General features: G+C 43.3%; 1 protein-coding gene across 3 annotated transcripts in view; it reads left to right on the top strand.

Annotated features, from left to right (window-relative positions):
* The window catches only part of LOC139278942 (early endosome antigen 1), a 1,017,310-nt gene that overhangs the window by 828,566 nt on the left and 169,415 nt on the right, over window positions 1-19,329 (top strand). For all 3 annotated transcript variants that reach the window (XM_070898220.1, XM_070898221.1, XM_070898219.1), the window contains 2 exons: window positions 6,324-6,481; window positions 9,242-9,488. In XM_070898220.1, the coding sequence (XP_070754321.1) occupies window positions 6,324-6,481; window positions 9,242-9,488 (405 nt within the window). The remainder of the gene's footprint in view (window positions 1-6,323; window positions 6,482-9,241; window positions 9,489-19,329) is intronic.

Genomic DNA, 19,329 nt, shown 5'->3' with positions numbered 1-19,329 from the left:
GAATGGTGACCGATTAGGAAAAGGGGAGGTGCAAAGAGACCTGGGTGTCATGGTACATCAGTTATTGAAGGTTGGCATGCAGGTGCAGCAGGCGGTTAAGAAAGCAAATGGCATGTTGGCCTTCATAGCAAGGGGATTTGAGTACAGGGGCAGGGAGGTGTTGCTACAGTTGTACAGGGCATTGGTGAGGCCACACCTGGAGTATTGTGTACAGTTTTGGTCTCCTAACCTGAGGAAGGACATTCTTGCTATTGAGGGAGTGCAGCGAAGGTTCACCAGACTGATTCCCGGGATGGCGGGACTGACCTATCAAGAAAGACTGGATCAACTGGGCTTGTATTCACTGGAGTTCAGAAGAATGAGAGGGGACCTCATAGAAACATTTAAAATTATGATGGGGTTAGACAGGTTAGATGCAGGAAGAATGTTCCCAATGTTGGGGAAGTCCAGAACCAGAGGTCACAGTCTAAGGATAAGGGGTAAGCCATTTAGGACCGAGATGCGGAGGAACTTCTTCACCCAGAGAGTGGTGAACCTGTGGAATTCTCTACCACAGAAAGTTGTTGAGGCCAATTCACTAAATATATTCAAAAAGGAGTTAGATGAGGTCCTTACTACTAGGGTGATCAAGGGGTATGGCGAGAAAGCAGGAATGGGGTACTGAAGTTGAATGTTCAGCCATGAACTCATTGAATGGCGGTGCAGGCTAGAAGGGCCGAATGGCCTACTCCTGCACCTATTTTCTATGTTTCTATGTTTCTATGAAAGTAAATTAGCACAAAATATAAAAACAGATAGTAAGATTTCTATAGGTATATAAAAAGAAAAAGAGTGGCTAAAGTAAATGTTGGTCCCTTAAAGGACGAGACCGGGGAATTAGTGATGGGGAACGTGGAGATGGCAGAAACTCTAAACAAGTATTTTGTATCAGTCTTTATGGTAGAGGACACTAACAATATTCCAACAGTGGATAGTCAAGGGGCTATAAGGGCGGAGGAACTTAAAACAATCACAATCACTAAGGAGGCGGTGCTCAGTAAGATAATGGGACTAAACGCAGATAAATCCCCTGGACCTGATGGCTTGCATCCTAGGGTCTTAAGAGAAGTCGCGGCAGGGATTGTGGATGCATTGGTTGTAATTTACCAAAATTCCCTGGATTCTGGGGAGGTCCCTGCAGACTGGAAAACTGCAAATGTAACGCCCCTATTCAAAAAAGGAGGCAGACAAAAAGCAGGAAACTGTAGACCAGTTAGCCTAACATCTGTGATTGGGAAAATGTTGGAGTCCATTATTAAAGAAGCAGTAACAGGACATTTGGAAAAGCAAAATTCGGTCAGGCAAAGTCAGCATGGATTTATGAAGGGGAAGCCATGTTTGACAAATTTGCTGGAATTCTTTGAGGATGTAACGAACAGGGTAGATAAAGGGGAACCAGTGGATGTGGTGTACTTCCAGAAGGCATTTGACAAGGTGCCACACAAAAGGTTACTGCACAAGATAAAAGTTCACGGGGTTGGGGGTAATATATTAGCATGGATACAAGATTGGCTGACAAACAGAAAACAGAGTCAGGATAAATGGTTCATTCTCTGGTTGGCAGTCAGTAACTTGTGGGATCAGTGCTGGGATCCCAACTATTTACAATCTATATTAACGACTTGGAAGAAGGGACTGAGTGTAACGTAGCCAAGTTTGCTGACGATACAAAGATGGGAGGAAGGATAATGTGTGAGGAGGACATAAAGAGGCTGCAGGAGGATATACACAGGCTAAGTGAGTGGGCAAGAATTTGGCAGATGGAGTATAATGTTGGAAAATGTGAGGTCATGCACTTTGGCAGAAAAAAATCCAAGAGCAAGTTATTATTTAAATGGAGAAAGATTGCTAAGTGCTGCAGTACAGCAGGACCTGGGGGTACTTGTGCATGAAACACAAAAGGATAGTATGCAGGTACAGCAAGTGATCAGGAAGGCCAATGGAATCTTGGCCTTTATTGCAAAGGGGATGGAGTATAAAAGCAGGGAAGTCTTGCTACAGTTATACAGGGTTTTGGTGAGGCCACATCTGGAATACTGTGTGCAGTTTTGGTTTCCATATTTACAAAAGGATATACTTGCTGTGGAGGCAGTTCAAAGAAGGTTCACTAGGTTGATCCCGGGGATGAGTGGGTTGACTTATGAGAAAAGGTTGAATAGGTTAGGCCTCTACTCATTGGAATTCAGAAGAATGAGAGGTGATCTTATAGAAATGTATAAGATTATGAGGGGGCTGGACAAGGTCGATGCAGAGAGGATGTTTCCATGGGTGGGGGAGACTAGAACTAAAGGGCATGATCTAAGGATAAGGGGCCGCCCATTTAGAACTGAGATGAGGAGAAATTTCTTCTCACAGAGGGTTGTGAATCTGTGGAATTCGCTGCCTCAGAGAACTGTGGAAGCTGGGACATTAAATTAATTTAAGACAGAAATAGATAGTTTCTTAAAGGATAAGGGATTATGGGGAGCAAGCAGGGAAGTGGAACTGAGTCCATGAGCAGATCAGCCATGAGCAGATCAGCCAAATTTGCTAGAATTCTTTGAGGATGTAACGAACAGGGTAGATAAAGGGGAACCAGTGGATGTGGTGTACTTCCAGAAGGCATTTGACAAGGTGCCACACAAAAGGTTACTGCACAAGATAAAAGTTCACGGGGTTGGGGTTGAATGACAGAGCAGGCTTGAGGAGCCTTATGGCCTACTCCTGCTCCTATTTCTTATGTACTTATGTTCTTAACTCGCCAAGGCTTTTTCGTCAGCACCTCCCAAACCAGTAAACTCTACCGCCTATAGGACAAGTGTAGCAGGCGCATGAACATAAGAAATAGGAACAGGAGTAGACCATACGGCCCCTCGAGCCTGCTCTGCCATATAATAAGATCATGGCTGATCTGATCATGGACTCAGCTCCACTTCCGCGCCCTCTCCCCATAACCTCTTATCCCCTTATCATTCAATAAACTGTCTATTTCTGTCTTAAATTTATTCAATGTCCCAGCTTCCATTGCTTTCTGAGGCAGAAAATTCCACAGATTTACAACCCTCTGAGAGAAGAAATTCCTCCTCAACTCTGTTTCAAATGGGCAGCCTCTTATTCTAAAATCATGCCCTCTAGTTCTAGTCTCCCCCATCAGTGGAAACATCCTCTCTGCATCAATCTTGTCAAGCCCACTCATAACCTTATACGTTTCAATAAGATCACCTCTCATTCTTCTGAATTCCAATGAATAGAGGCCCAACCTACTCAACCTTTCCTCATAAGTCAACCCCCTCACCCCAGGAATCAACCTAATGAACCTTCTCTGAACTGCCTCCAAAGCAAGTATATCCTTTCATAAATATGGAAACCAAATCTGCACGCAGTATTTCAGCTGTGGCCTCACCAATACCTTGTATAGCTGTCGCAAGACTTTCCTGCTTTTATACTCCATTTCCTTTGCAATAAAGGCCAAGATATCATTGGTCTTCCTGATCACTTGCTGTAGCTGCATACTATCCTTTTGTGTTTCATGCACAAGTACCCCCAGGTCTCACTGTACTGCAGCACTTTGCAATCTTTCTCCATTTAAATAATAACTTGCTCTTTGATTTTATTCTGCCAAAATGCATGACCTCACACTTTCCATTATACTCCATCTGCCAAATCTTTGCCCACTCACTGTCTATGTCCTTTTGCACATTGCTTTTTCTCCCATCTTTGTATCGTCAGCAAACTTGGCTACGTTACACTCAGTCCCTTCTTCCAAGTCGTTAATACAGATTGTAAATAGTTGGGGTCCCAGCACTGATCCCTGCGGCACCCCACAAGTTACTGGTTGCCAACCAGAGAATGAACCATTTATCCCGACTTTCTGTTCTCTGTTCGTTAGCCAATCCTCTATCCATGCTAATATATTACCCCCAACACCGTGAACTTTTATCTTGTGCAGTAACCTTTTATGTGGCACCTTGTCATATGTCTTCTGGAAGTCCAAATACACCACATCCACTGGCTCCCCTTTATCCACCCTGTTTGTTACATCCTCAAAGAACTCCAGCAAATTTGTCAAACATGACTTCCCCTTCATAAATCCATGCTGACTCTGCCTGACCGAATTTTGCTTTTCCAAATTTCCTGCTACTGCTTCTTCAATAATGGACTCCAACATCTTCCCAACCACAGGTGTTAGGCTAACTGGTCTATAGTTTCCTGCTTTTTGTCTGCTTCCTTTTTTAAATAGGGGCGTTACATTTGCAGTTTTCCACTCTGCTGGGACCTCCCCAGAATCCAGGGAATTTTGGTAAATTACAAGCAATGCATCCACAATCTCTGTCGCTACTTCTCTTAAGACCCAAGGATGCAAGCCATCAGGTCCAGGGGATTTATGAAACACTAACACCTCCAAATTCCTTAAGACACACACCATCCTGACTTGGTAATATATTGCCGTTCCTTCATCGTTGCTGGGTCAAAATACTGGAGATCCCTGCCTAACAGCACTGTGGGAGTATCTTCACCACACGGACTGCAGCGGTTCAAGAAGGCGGCTCACTACCGTCACCTTCTTAAGGGCAATTAGAGATGGACAATAAATGCTGGTCATGCCAGCGACGCCCACATACCATGAATGAATAAATAAATAATTTTTAAAAATGTTATGGGGAGATAGTTCAGCTCTCTATTGTTGGATATTGTCATTGCCTGGCACTTGTGTGGCGCGAATGTTACTTGCCACTTATCAGCCCAAAACTAAATGTTGTCCAGGTCTTGTTGCATGCGGGCATGGACTTCTTCATTATCTGAGAAATTACGAATGGAAAATAACACTGCACAGTTATCAAGAGAACAGCCCCACTTCTGACTGGATGATGGAGAGAAGGTTCTTGATGAAGCAGCTGAACATAGTTGAGCCTAGGACACTGCCCTAAGGAATGCCTGAAGTGAGGCTGAGAGGATTAGCCTCCAGCAATCACAGCCATTTTACTTTGTGTCTGGTATGACTCCAGCCACTGGAGATTTTTCCCCTGAACCCAGTGACTTCATTCGGCTCCTTGGTGCCCCACTCAGTTGATCGGGGCTCAGGGGAGGCACAACGGAGCTTGGTCTCCAGTCATCTTGGTCAATCCTCACCACTGGTCCAAGGCCTAGCTCTGTCAAGCCTGTGTGGTGGCTCGTGTGCAATGGTCACCACATGTTAAAAAAGCAATCCATGCACGGGCATCTTCCACCCTTTAAGATGTAGCTCATTGCAACACCTGTGAGCCCATCTTTTTTTGGTGCAGAGCATCATCCTCGCCATGAGGGATTGCCTATACTATGCTATACTATACTCTGAATTCAGCTCGTGTCCATTTTTGGATAAATTATGTAATGTGATGTGGAGCTGAGTGGTCCGGACGGAACTCAAACGGAGCAGGTTATTGGTGAGAATGCTGCATCATATTACCATTTTTTGGGCGATAGCCAGCAAAGTGGAAAGTCTAGCCCATGATTTCTTCCATCACTTTACTAATGATTGAGAGTAGGCTGATAGGATAGGAATTTGACGGGTTGGATTTGTCCTGCTTTTTGTGCACAGAACATACCTGGGCAATTTTCCACATTGTCATGTAGATAGCAGTGTTGTAGCTGTAATGAAACAACTTGGCGAGGTTATTTGACCAGATCTCTGGATTACCAGTCCAGTAACATACCACTACACTACCATACCCTTGCATCCCTTTTTCCCCATCCCACAGGTCATTTACAAACATACTGTACAACTTCAAGTCACAGATGTTTATTGTTTGGCGTGTAAACATAAATGGGAAAGGTAGGAAGTGTTTTTGTGTATAAACATGCCACATTTTTCAATTCCCCAAATTACTTGTGGGCACGAGCATCCTAAATTATATTTCCAGGTAGCAAATTCCATTCATTTTAGGCAGATTACTGAATTCCAACAATCCTCTGCTAAGAAACGAGGCATTTATATGCAATAAAAATCAACATTCCTAGATTGAACACAGCTGTCATAGTTTGTCAGTTATATTGTTATCTTTCTACTAGTAGTCAGAATGTCTTATGCTGTAATACAGAAGCTCAAACTGTTCAAAGGGTCTCAGTTGTTCCCCATGTTATAATCAGCATCCTTATAGTAATCAACCTCTTTCTATGAAACCATCTGATCTATCCTTGGCTCCGTCCTTTGTCATCTGCCCTTTATGTGAACAGGTAGTACAGAGTAACCAAATGATTCATTATTACCTGTCACCAAGTTCTATAATAACATTCATGAACATTTTGAACTTAAACCTTACCTGAAGATGTAGCACGTTTGGAGAAGGTAGTCCAAAACCTGCAACTTGATGTGGCCTCTGAGTTGCAAAAACACCAAAAGGAGTCAGCCAAACTGGGACAGCATATTATGCAACTGGAAAATGACCTCCGCAACAGTCGAAAACTATACACCCAACGAGAACAGGTGAGCAATTAAAACACAAAGGCTAATAGTTTCATCCAGATGTATGTTCCCAAAATAATATGGAATTTAATATGCAGTATGCAGAAGTTCTTCGAGGATGTAATGAGCAGGATGGATAAGGGGGAACCAGTGGATGTGGTGTATTTGGATTTCCAGAAGACATTCGGTAAGGTGCCACATAAAAGGTTACTGCACAAGATAAAAGTTCACAGGGTTGGGGGTAATTTATTAGCATGGATTGGGGATTGGCTAACTAACAGAAAACAGAGAGTCGGGATAAACGGGTTATTTTCCGGTTGTCAAACAGTAACTAGTGGGGTGCCGCAGGGATGGTGCTGGGGCCTCAACTATTTACAAAATCTATGTTAATGACTTGGATGAAGGGACCGAGTGTAATGTAGCCAAGTTTGCTGATGATACAAAGATGGGTGGGAAAGCAAATTGTGAGCAGGACACAAAAAATCAGCAAAGGGATACAGACAGGCTAAGTGAATGGGCAAAAATTTGGCAGATGGAGTATAATGTCGTAAAATGTGAGGTTATCCACTTTGGCAGAAAAAATAGAAAAGCAGATTATAATTTAAATGGAGAAAAATTGCAAAATGCTTCAGTACAAAGGGATCTGGGGGTCCTTGTGCATGAAACGCAAAATGTTAGTATGCAGGTACAGCAAGTTATCAGGAAGGCAAATGGAATGTTAGCCTTTATTGCAAGGGGGATAGAGTATAAAAGCAGAGAAGTCCTGCTGCAACTGTACAGGGTATTGGTGAGGCCATACCTGGAGTACTGCGTGCAGTTTTGGTCTCCGTATTTAAGAAAGGATATATTTGCACTGGAGGCTGTTCCGAGAAGGTTCACTAGGTTGATTCCGGAGATGAGGGGGTTGACTTATAAAGATAGATTGCGTCTATACTCATTGGAGTTCAGAAGAATGAGAAGTGATCTTATTGAAACATATAAGATAATGAGAGGGCTGGACAAGATGGATGCAGAGAGGATATTTCTACTCATGGGGGAAACTAAAACTAGGGGTCACAATCTCAGAATAAGGGGCCACCCATTTAAAACTGAGACGAGGAGGAATTTATTCTCTGAGGGTTGTAAATCTGTGGAATTCACTGCCCCAGAGAGCTGTGGAGGCTGGGTATTTGAATATATTTAAGGCGGAGATAGACAGATTTTTGAGTGATAAGGGAATAAAGGGTTATGGGGAGCGGGCAGGGAAGTGGAACTGAGTCCATGATCAGATCAGCCATGATCGTATTAAATGGTGGAGCAAGCTCGATGGGTCAAATGATCTACTCCTGCTCCTATTTCTTGTGTTTTGTGTATTGTAAAACATATTTAACAGTGAAACTGCAATGTCTTTTTTGTTGGCGTGCAAGGATATAAATATAATACTGCATTGCATTTGAGACTATTCAAAGCACTAATTGATCATATTGAAAAGAACAGATTTGAAATCATTCATTAGTAATAATAATATTGGTGCTAACTGCAAAATATGAAGAAAATATGGAGATTCACAGGTATAGTTAGAAAAGGTCTTTGTCCCCCTAAGGCTAAATTTCTCTCCGTGTCTTACCAATGAGGTGGGTAATTCTGCTTGTGGTGCTTTGTGTTTTCATCAGACCAATTCCTGGAATACCTACTTCATACCTCATTTTATTCAGGATTTTACCCTCCTTATCAATGTGTGTTGCACTCTCTTGAGAGTTATTCTAATCCAGCCTCTGCCAGCTAACAAATTGATTGCTTATCTAATGATGTGGAAAAAGTCATTAGCAATTTAGCATAAACATTGGTCAAAACTGATACTAGCTTGAGGCAAATTTGTGACTAATTTGCTGTCCTAAAAGTTTCTCATTTATAATTACCTAGAAATGTAATACAATGGGAGTTTTTTTGAAGTAAAACAAAATTAACACATGCTGTGATTTTTAAAATATAGCCCGATTATACACAATAACTTAGCCCAGATAAAAAGGTTCAGTTTAATCATATTTATATTTTAATCATACTGTATATTATCATAAAGGACCTGAGACATGGGGAAAAACTGGTATGCAACTGGAATTGTCATAACTCAAGAGTTACACACAAATGGTACATGGTATTGAAATATTTTTGCTGTGAATTATTTCATAGGAACATTCATCATTTGTTATGGGAAACTATTTCATCCTAACAAGCATCTTTCAAGGGCTTCATTTTTATGCATTTGGGTTTTGGGTCAAAAATAATTTCAATACAACTCATTTTTACACTACTTCATAAGATAGAAACATTGCAACTTGATTCAATAAAATAAACAGCTGATGATTTCTCTGATTAAAAACCTTTCAGTTAAATAAGCTGCTTTCTGATTAAAAGTGTAACCCAGTGTGGGTAAACAGTTTATTTTAGAAATGTATGTTGGTTTTTAAAATTACTTTAGCAACAACATTAATTTCAACCCATATCTATTAAGTTATTGAAATTGCTGCTGCTGCTGATTCATATTTTAGGGCTATAAGTTAGATCTGCAGCTGGGAGCCTTCATAGGCCTGTAGATTTATTCTTAATTCAATTCTTCAGTGGTTGATGTGATGTTTGAAGCTGTATAGACACTTTGATGTTTCTGATTTAAGCTTTAATGTGGCCTCTGATGGGCATGATCAACTTTTGATCCAAGTGATAAAGCATAGGTTTTGGGCCATTTAAATAATGCCCTTAGAAGTGAATTTGCACTTTACATACTCTCCGTGGTTTCCTCCAAAGGCAATACAGAAGAGAGATGACCTCTTGAGGAAGTCCGAAGCAGACCTGCTCCAGGCTCGTGAAAGTATCAAAGGGAAGGTAACAGAAATTGAGCAGCACGACATTGTGGTGAAAGGCCTAGCGATGGATCTTCAGAGGCTGGAAAAGGAAAAGCAGCAAAAAGAAAATGATAACATTTCGCTCAAGGCTGAGAAAGAGCAGCTGAAACAGGATCTACAAATGACCAACAAACACTGCAGAGAATTTGGTAAGGCATGGTGGGATTTGTGGGTATGTTCAATTGTATACAATTTCCAATGCAATACCTCATTGATGCAACGAGAGCATATCCTAATTTACCAGTCTTAAATGTCTGGATTTTTCTATTTAAATACATCCGGATTATTCAAATGCAACTTCCATTTCCCAGATGATTTTTATGTATCTTTTATTTTAAATGGTTCAAGTTTCTGCTTGCACTCTTCATTATTTTTTCTGCTTTGTTGAATTAACTCGTATGTAAATGGCAGTGAATCACCTGGTACCTCACTGCAAAAACGCACACTTGCAATACCCACCGACCAGTGACATAGATGATAGGCTGGATTTTGCTGTGAAAATCAGACAGCAATGCACAGATAAACACGAAAAATCAGGAGGTTGCTGTCAGAGATGCACTGCTCCTCCATAAGCGCTGCGAAAACAGCATCTCACCATCTGACTCCCTATTCAAATGTATCGATTGGCATGAAATTCCTGTACTGATGTCGTAGTTACGGATTAAACTCGCCACAAAACGTAAGTCATTCCAGTCTAAGCACCCTTTTAACAATGTAATAAATCTTAATTACTGTCAAGCAATCTCTTTGACACCGAAAATTAACTTTAACAAGTGTGGAGTCTCATTCATTCAGATTTTAATTATTGTTGGAGTTTAAAAAAATTTTTGTCTGTTTTATCTCTCCTAATCCCAATCTTTCTTTCCCTCTCTTTCGCTTTCTGTAACTGATTTGACATTGAATCCACTCTTCTAACTTACACTTCCTGGCTCAGATTCTGCGCTGCACATTAATGATTCTTCAATCTGGTTAAGGAGATACATAGTTGCTTGCCATATTCATACAGGTCCCAGATTTCCCTGAAGAGGGTGCTATACAGCTTGGATGTCCCGCCGACAGCAACTTGCCCTGCAAAATCTCATGGAAAGTCTAATGGACAAGTACAAGCCTAACAAATGGCTGGTGCTGTTTGTTTGCTGCTCACAGCAAAATCTGGTCTGATGTCATTAAGATTGAGGCTATCCATTAACTGCCTCTGCTGCTTCCCCCCCTTTCACTTGCTCATCAAACCAAACTTCTCCCCAGGCTTCCCCCTTTTCTAGCCCCCTCTCTTCAAAAACACACACTCAAACTTTCTGTACTCAAACTGCCCCATCGTCAACCTCTCATTCTTCTCCATTGTCCTTGAACATTGCCAAATCTGTGCCCAGCTTTCCTGCAGCTCCGCGTTTGAATCTCTCCAATCAGGTTTCCGTCCATGCCACAGCATTGAAACGGCACTAATAAAAGTTACAAATTATATCCTCCATGACTGTCCTTGTTGATCTCTCTGCAGCCTTTGAAACTGTTGACCACATCATCCTCCTCCAGTGCCTCTCCTCCGTTGTCCAGCTCGGATGGACAGCCTCGTTTGGGTCCACTCTTAGCTATTCCATGCTCAGTTTACCAATCGTAGCCAGAGTATCTTCAGCAATGGTGCTCCCGCACCATCTGATCTTACCTTGGCCCCTTCCTTTTATCATGTGTCGTTTGGCAATATCATCCAGTGATATGGGATCACCTCCCACATATACACTGATAACATCTAGCTCTACCTCTCCACCATCTCTATCGATTCTTCCACTGCCATTGTGCTGTCAGAATGCTTGTCTGACATCCATTCTTCAACGAGATGGAATTTTCCGAATTCTTGCATTCCCAAACCATTTCAGCTGTCTTCATCAGAACCTACCCCATTGGCTACAAGCCCTAAGGTGTAGTATTCCAATTCTAAACCTCTCTGCCTCTTCACCTATCTCTCCTTTGACCAAGCTTTTATTCACCTCTAATAATTTTTCTTCCTTTGGCTCAGTGTCAATTCTTGTCTGATTATACTTCTGTGAAGTGCCTCAGGATGTCTTTCTACATTAAAGGTGATCTATAAATGCAAGATGTTTTTGTAGTACACCTTTGGTCATCTCCCCTAACTCCTCTCTGAACTCTGCACAGTGTCCAGTTTCCTTTGTGAAGCATTTTTGTATGTCTCCATATGTTAAAGGTGCTTTATTGATACAGTTGCTCAGAGCATGCTGTAGATAGTACATCCTGCAGCCACAGTGCGCTGGTGATGTAGAGGTCCATATTCAGGAGCACGGATCCAGTGGACTTCTCCATCCTGGATGATGTTGAGCTTCTCAAGTGTTTCATCACGTTCCCTGTGGGTGGTGGAAAGGTTTTGAGTGATCAAGAACTGAGCTACTCAATACAGAGCCCTGCTCTGATAGCCATGCTATTAATATGGCTGGTTCAGTTAAGCTTCAATCAATGGTGATCCCTAGAGTGTTGCTGATGGGTGACTCGGCAATGGTGGTGACATTGAAGGTTAGGAAAGTGTCTGGGTTTTTTTCTTATTGGAAATGGTCATTGCCTGATCAATTGTAATGCAAATGCTACCTGTCACTTGTCAGTCCAAGTCTCTCTGCTTCCCTTGCTACTATTTTAGAACAGCATCGACTGCTCCATTATTAGAGAAGTTATGAATGGAGCTTTAAACTGTAGAATCGTCAGTGGACAGTCCCACTTCTGACCTTATAACAGATTGTTGGTAAGCAGGTTATCCATAAGTAGGTTTCACTTGATGTTATTATTAATTGATTCATCTATCATTTGCTGATTGTCAGGAGGATAATAGGGAGCAAGAAATTACTAAGGAACATAGACAGACTAAGTGAGTGGGCAAAAACTATAGCAGATGGAGTTCAGTGTGGTGAGGTCATCCACTTTGGATCCAAAAAAGACAAAATAGAATTTTTTTTAATAATCACTCACTGGATGTGACCGTTGGTGGCAAGGTCAGAATTTATTGTCCATCCCTAATTGCCCTTAAAAAGGTGGTGGTGAGCCGCCACCTTGAACCGCTGCAGTCCAAGTGGTGAAGGTACTCCCTCAATGCTGTTGGGTAGGGAGTTCCAGGATTTTGATTGAACGACTATGAAGGAACGGCGATATATTTCTAAGTCAGGATGGTGTGTGACTTGAAGGGGAACTTGCAGATGGTGGTGTTCCCATGCACCTGCTGCCCTTGATGTAGAGATGCCAGGTGCTGTAGAAGAACAAAAAGCTAGTGTACCAATAAAAATTGCAATCAAAAATAATAACGGAATGTTGGCCTTTATATCAAGTGGGCTTCAATTCAGTAAAGATATATTGGCCTTGGAGCGGCTGCCGTGCAAATTAACCTGAATGATACAAAGATTTACAGTGTTAAATTAGGATGAACAGGTTAGAACATAAGAAATAGGAGCATGAGTAGGCCATTGGGCCCCTCAACCCTGCTCCACCATTCAATAAGATCACAGCTGATCCTCTACCTCAACTCCACTTTCCTGCACTATCCTCATATTCCTTGTTGACCTTAATATCAAAAAATCTATCGATCTCTGTCTTGAATATACTGAACCACTGAGCCTCCACAGCTCTCTGGGGTAGAGAATTCCGAAGATTCACCACCCGCTGAGTGAAGAAATTTCTCCTCACCTCAGATCTAAATGGCCAACCTCTTATTCTGAGACTGTGACCCCTGGTTCTAGATTCCCCAACCAGGGGAAACATCCTCCTTGCATTTACCCTGTCAAGCCCTGTAAGAATTTTGTATGTTTCAATGAGATCACCTCTCCTCCTAAACCCTCGAGAATATAGGCCTAGACTCCTCAATCTCTCCTCATAGGACAATCCCCCCATCCCAGGAATCAGTCTGGTGATCCTTCGTTGCACTCCCTCTATGGCAAGTATATCCTTCCTTAGGTAAGGAGACCAAAACTGTACACAATACTCCAGGTGTGGTCTCACCAGGGCCCAATATAATTGCAGTAAGACGTCTTTACTCTTATACTCAAATCTTCTTGTAATAAAGGCCAACATACCATTTGCTTTCTTAATTGCTTACTGTACCTGCATGTTATCTTTCAATGATTCGTGTACAAGGACACCCAGGTCCCTCGGAACACCAACATTTCCCAATCTCTCACCATTTAAAAAATACTCTGCTTCTCTATTTTTCCAACCAAAGTGGATAACTTCACATTCCTCTACATTATATTCCATTTACCATGTTCTTGCCCACTCACTTAGCCTGACTATATCTCCTTGAAGTCTCATTGCATCCTTCTCACAACATACATTCCCATCTAGATTTATATCCTCAGCAAACTTAGCTGTATTACGTTTGGTCCCCCGCATCCAAATCATTGATATAGATTGTGAATAGCTGAGGTCCAAGCACTGATCCTTACGGTACCCACTAGTTACAGCCTGCCAACTTGAAAATTACCCATTTATTCCTACTCTTTGTTTTCTGTCCGTTAACCAATCCTTAATCCATGCTAGTATATTACCACCAATCTCATGAGTTCTAATTTTCTTTGATAATCTCTTGTGTGGCACCTTATCGAATGCCTTCTGAAAATCTAAATACGCCATATCCACTGGTTCCCCCTTATCTATTCTGCTAGTTACAACTTCCAAAAAGTCTAACAGATTTTTCAAACAAGATTTCCCTTTCATAAATCCGTGTTACATAGAAAATAAACATAGAAAATAGGTGCAGGAGTAGGCCATTCAGCCCTTCGAGCCTCCACCACTCTGTGTTGACTCTGCCCAATCCTATTATGATTTTCTAAGTGCCTTGTTACCACATCCTTAATAATAGATTCTAGCATTTTCCCTTCTACTGATATCAGACTAACTGGTTTGCAGTTCCTCATTTTCTCTCTCCCTCCTTTCTTAAATAGTGGGGTTACATTTTCTACCTTCCAATCCACGGGAGCCATTCTAGAATCTATGGAATTTTGGAAAATGTCAACCGATGCATCCACTATCTCTAGAAACATCGCTAGAATCCTCCTCAACTGTCTTCTCCCTGTGGCTGAGGAGCTCCTCCCGGAATCACAGTACGGATTCCATCCACGACAGTATACAACGGTCATGATCTATACGGCACGACAACTGCAAGAGAAATGCAGGGAACAGCACCAACCCTTGTACATGGCCTTCTTTGACCTTACAAAGACCTTTGACACTGTTAACCACGAAGGATTATGGAGCGTCCTCCTCCGTTTCGGCTGCCCCCAAAAGTTTGTCGCCATCCTCTGCCTGCTCCATGATGGCATGCAAGCCATGATCCTGACCAACGGATCCACCACAGAACCAATCAACGTTCGAACCAGGGTCAAGCAGGGCTGCGTCATCGCGCCAACCCTCTTCTCGATCTTCCTCGCTGCAATGCTCCACCTCAACAAGCTCCCCGCTGGAATGGAACTAAACTATAGAACCAGTGAGAACCTCTTCAACCTTCGTTGCCTCCAGGCCAGATCCAAGACCATCCCATCCTCTGTAGTCGAACTACAGTACGCGGACGACGGTTGCGTCTGCGCACATTCAGAGGCTGAACTTCAAGCCATCGTCAACATCTTCACCGAGGCGTACGAAAGCATGGGCCTTACACTAAACATCCATAAGACAAAGGTCCTCTACCAACCTGACCCTGCCAAACAGCACTGCCCCCCCCCCAGTCATCAGGATCCATGGCACGGCCCTGGACAACATGGACCACTTTCCATATTTCGGGAGCCTACCATCAGCAAGGGCAGACATCGACGATGAGGTTCAACACAGCCTCCAGTGCGCCAGCACAGCCTTCGGCCGCCTGACGAAGATCAAGCCCTCAAATCTGGCACTAAGCTTATGGCTTACAGGGATGTAGTGATACCTGCCCTCCTGTATGGCTCAGAGACTGGACCATATACGGTAGACACCTCAAGTCGCTGGAGAAATACCACCAACGATGCCTCCGCAAGATCCAGCAAATCCCCTGGGAGGACACATGCACCAACGTCTCGATCAGACCAACGTCCCCAGCATCGGAGCACTGACCACACTCGACCAACTCCGTTGGGCAGGCCAAATTGTCCACATGCCAGACACAAGACTTCCAAAGCAAGAACTCCTACACGGCAAGCGAGCTCCAGGTGGGCAGAGGAAACGTTTGAAGGACACACTCAAAGCCTCCTTGATAAAGTGCAACATCCCCACTGACACCTGGGAGTCCCTGGCCAAAGACCGCCCTAAGTGGAGGAAGAGCATCCAGGAGGGCGCTGAGCATCTTGAGTCTCGTCGCCGAGAGCATGCAGAAAACAAGCGCAGCCAACGGAAGGAGCTTGCGGCAATCAGACTCCCCACCCACCCTATCCTCCAACGACTGTCTGTCCCACCTGCGACAGAAACTGTAATTCGCGTATGGAACATAAAAACTGACAGCAAAAGCTTTAATAGATATGTGAAGAGAAAAAGATTAGTGAAGACCAACGTAGGTCCTTTGCAGTCAGAATCAGGTGAATTTATAATGGGGAACAAAGAAATGGCAGACCAATTGAACAAATACTTTGGATCTGTCTTCACTAAGGAAGACGCAAATAACCTTCCGGAAATACTAAGGGTTCAAGGGTCGAGCGAAAAGGAGGAACTGAAGGAAATTCTTATTAGTCAGGAAATTGTGTTCGGGAAATTGATGGGATTGAAGGCCGATAAATCCCCGGGGCCTGATAGTCTGCATCAGGTGCCTGAACAGTCCACAGAAACATAGAAATTTAGTGCAGGAGCAGGCCATTCGGCCCTTCGAGCCTGCACCGCCATTCAATAAGATCATGGCTGATCATTCAACCTCAGTACCCCTTTCCTGCTTTCTCTCCATACCCCTTGATCCCTTTGGCCGTAAGGGTCATATCTAACTCCCTTTTGAATATATCTAACGAACTTGCCTCAACAACTCTCTGCGGTAAGGAATTCCACAGGTTAACAACTCTCTGAAGTTTCTCCTCATCTCATTCCTAAATGGCCTACCCCTTATCCTAAGACTATGTCCCCTGGTTCTGGACTTCCCCAACATCGGGAACATTCTTCCCGCATCTAACCTGTCCAGTCCCGCCAGAATCTTATATGTTTCTATGAGATCCCCTCTCATCCTTGGAAATAGCGGATGCATTGACAGTCATTTTCCAACATTCCATTGACTCTGGATCAGTTCCTATGGAGTGGAGGGTAGCCAATGTAACCCCACTTTTTAAAAAAGGAGGGAGAGAGAAAACAGGGAATTATAGACCGGTCAGCCTGACCTCAGTAGTGGGTAAAATGATGGAATCAATTATTAAGGATGTCATAGCAGTGCATCTGGAAAATGGTGACATGATAGGTCCAAGTCAGCATGGATTTGTGAAAGGGAAATCATGCTTGACAAATCTTCTGGAATTTTTTGAGGATGTTTCCAGTAAAGTGGACAAAGGAAAACCAGTTGATGTGGTATATTTGGACTTTCAGAAGGCTTTCGACAAGGTCCCACACAAGAGATTAATGTGCAAAGTTAAAGCACATGGGATTGGGGGTAGTGTGCTGATGTGGATTGAGAACTGGTTGTCAGACAGGAAGCAAAGAGTAGGAGTAAACGGGTACTTTTCAGAATGGCAGGCAGTGACTAGTGGAGTGCCGCAAGGTTCTGTGCTGGGGCCCCAGCTGTTTACATTGTACATTAATGATTTAGACGAAGGGATTAAATGCAGTATCTCCAAATTTGCAGATGATACTAAGTTGGGTGGCAGTGTGAGCTGCGAGGAGGATGCTATTAGGCTGCAGAGTGACTTGGATAGGTTAGGTGAGTGGGCAAATGCATGGCAGATGAAGTATAATGTGGATAAATGTGAGGTTATCCACTTTGGTGGTAAAAACAGAGAGACAGACTATTATCTGAATGGTGACAGATTAGGAAAAGGGAAGGTGCAACGAGACCTGGGTGTCATGGTACATCAGTCATTGAAGGTTGGCATGCAGGTACAGCAGGCGGTTAAGAAAGCAAATGGCATGTTGGCCTTCATAGCGAGGGGATTTGAATACAGGGGCAGGGAGGTGTTGCTACAGTTGTACAGGGCCTTGGTGAGGCCACACCTGGAGTATTGTGTACAGTTTTGGTCTCCTAACTTGAGGAAGGACATTCTTGCTATTGAGGGAGTGCAGCGAAGGTTCACCAGACTGATTCCCGGGATGGCGGGACTGACCTATCAAGAAAGATTGGATCAACTGGGCTTGTATTCACTGGAGTTCAGAAGAATGAGAGGGGATCTCATAGAAACGTTTAAAATTCTGACGGGTTTAGACAGGTTAGATGCAGAAAGAATGTTCCCAATGTTGGGGAAGTCCAGAACCAGGGGTCACAGTCTGAGGATAAGGGGTAAGCCATTTAGGACCGAGATGAGGAGAAACTTCTTCACCCAGAGAGTGGTGAACCTGTGGAATTCTCTACCACAGAAAGTAGTTGAGGCCAATTCACTAAATATATTCAAAAGGGAGTTAGATGAAGTCCTTACTACTCGGGGGATCAAGGGTTATGGCGAGAAAGCAGGAAGGGGGTACTGAAGTTTCATGTTCAGCCATGAACTCATTGAATGGCGGTGCAGGCTAGAAGGGCTGAATGGCCTACTCCTGCACCTATTTTCTATGTTTCTATGTTTCTATCCTTCTAAACTCCAGTGAATAAAGGCCCAGTTGATCCAGTCTCTCCTCATATGACAGCATAGCCATCCCTGGAATCAGTCTGATGAACCTTCGCTGCACTCCCTCAATAGCAAGAACGTTCTTCCTCAAATTAGGAGACCAAAACTGAACACAATATTCCAAGTGAGATCTCACTAAGGCCCTGTACAACTACATTAAGACCTCCCTGCTTCTATATTCAAATCCCCATAGCTATGAAGGCCAACATACCATTTGCCTTCTTTACCGCCTGCTGTACCTGCGTGCCCACTTTCATTGACTGATGAACCATGACACCCAGGTCTCGTTGCACCTCCCCTTTTCCTAGTCTGCCGTCATTCAGATAATATTCTGCCTTCGTGTTTTTGCCTCCAAAATGGATAACCTCACATTTATCCACATTATACTGCATCTGCCATGCATTTGCCCACTCACCTAACCTGTCCAAGTCACCCTGCAGCCTCTTAGCATCCTCCTCACAGCTCACACCGCCACCCAGTTTAGTGTCATCTGCAAACTTGGAGATATTACACTCTATTCCTTCATCCAAATCATTAATGTGTATTGTAAAGAGCTGGGGTCCCAGCACTGAACCCTGCGGCACTCTACTAGTCACTGCCTGCCATTCTGAAAAGGACCCATTTATCCCGACTCTCTGCTTCCTGTCTGCCAACCAGTTCCCTATCCACGTCAGTATATTACCCCCAATACTATGTGCTTTGATTTTGCTGAACAATCTCTTGTGCGGGACCTTGTCAAAAGCCTTTTGAAAGTCCAAATACACCACATCCACTGGTTCTCCCTTGTCCGCTCTGCTAGTTACATTCTCAAGAAATTCCAGAAGATTCGTCAAGCATGATTTCCCTTTCATAAATCCATGCTGACTTGGTCCGATCCTGCTTTCCAAATGCGCTGCTATTTCATCCTTCATGATTGATTCCAACATTTTCCCCACTACTGATGTCAAGCTAACCGGTCTATAATTACCTGTTTTCTCTCTCCCTCCTTTTTTAAAAAGTGGTGTTACATTAGCTACCCTCCAGTCCATGGGAACTGATCCAGAGTTGATAGACTGTTGGAAAATGATCACCAATGCATCCACTATTTCTAGGGCCACTTCCTTGAGCACTCTGGGATGCAGACTATCAGGCCCCGGGGATTTATCGGCCTTCAATCCCATCAATTTCCCTCACACAATTTCCCGCCTAATAAGGATATCCTTCAGTTCCTCCTTCTCACGAGACCCACTGTCCCCTAGTACCTTTGGAAGGTTAT

This window comes from Pristiophorus japonicus, chromosome 13 (genome assembly GCF_044704955.1).
Source record: "Pristiophorus japonicus isolate sPriJap1 chromosome 13, sPriJap1.hap1, whole genome shotgun sequence".
NCBI classification, from domain to species: Eukaryota; Metazoa; Chordata; class Chondrichthyes; family Pristiophoridae; genus Pristiophorus; species Pristiophorus japonicus.
This window is presented reverse-complemented; position numbering and strand designations above follow the sequence as displayed.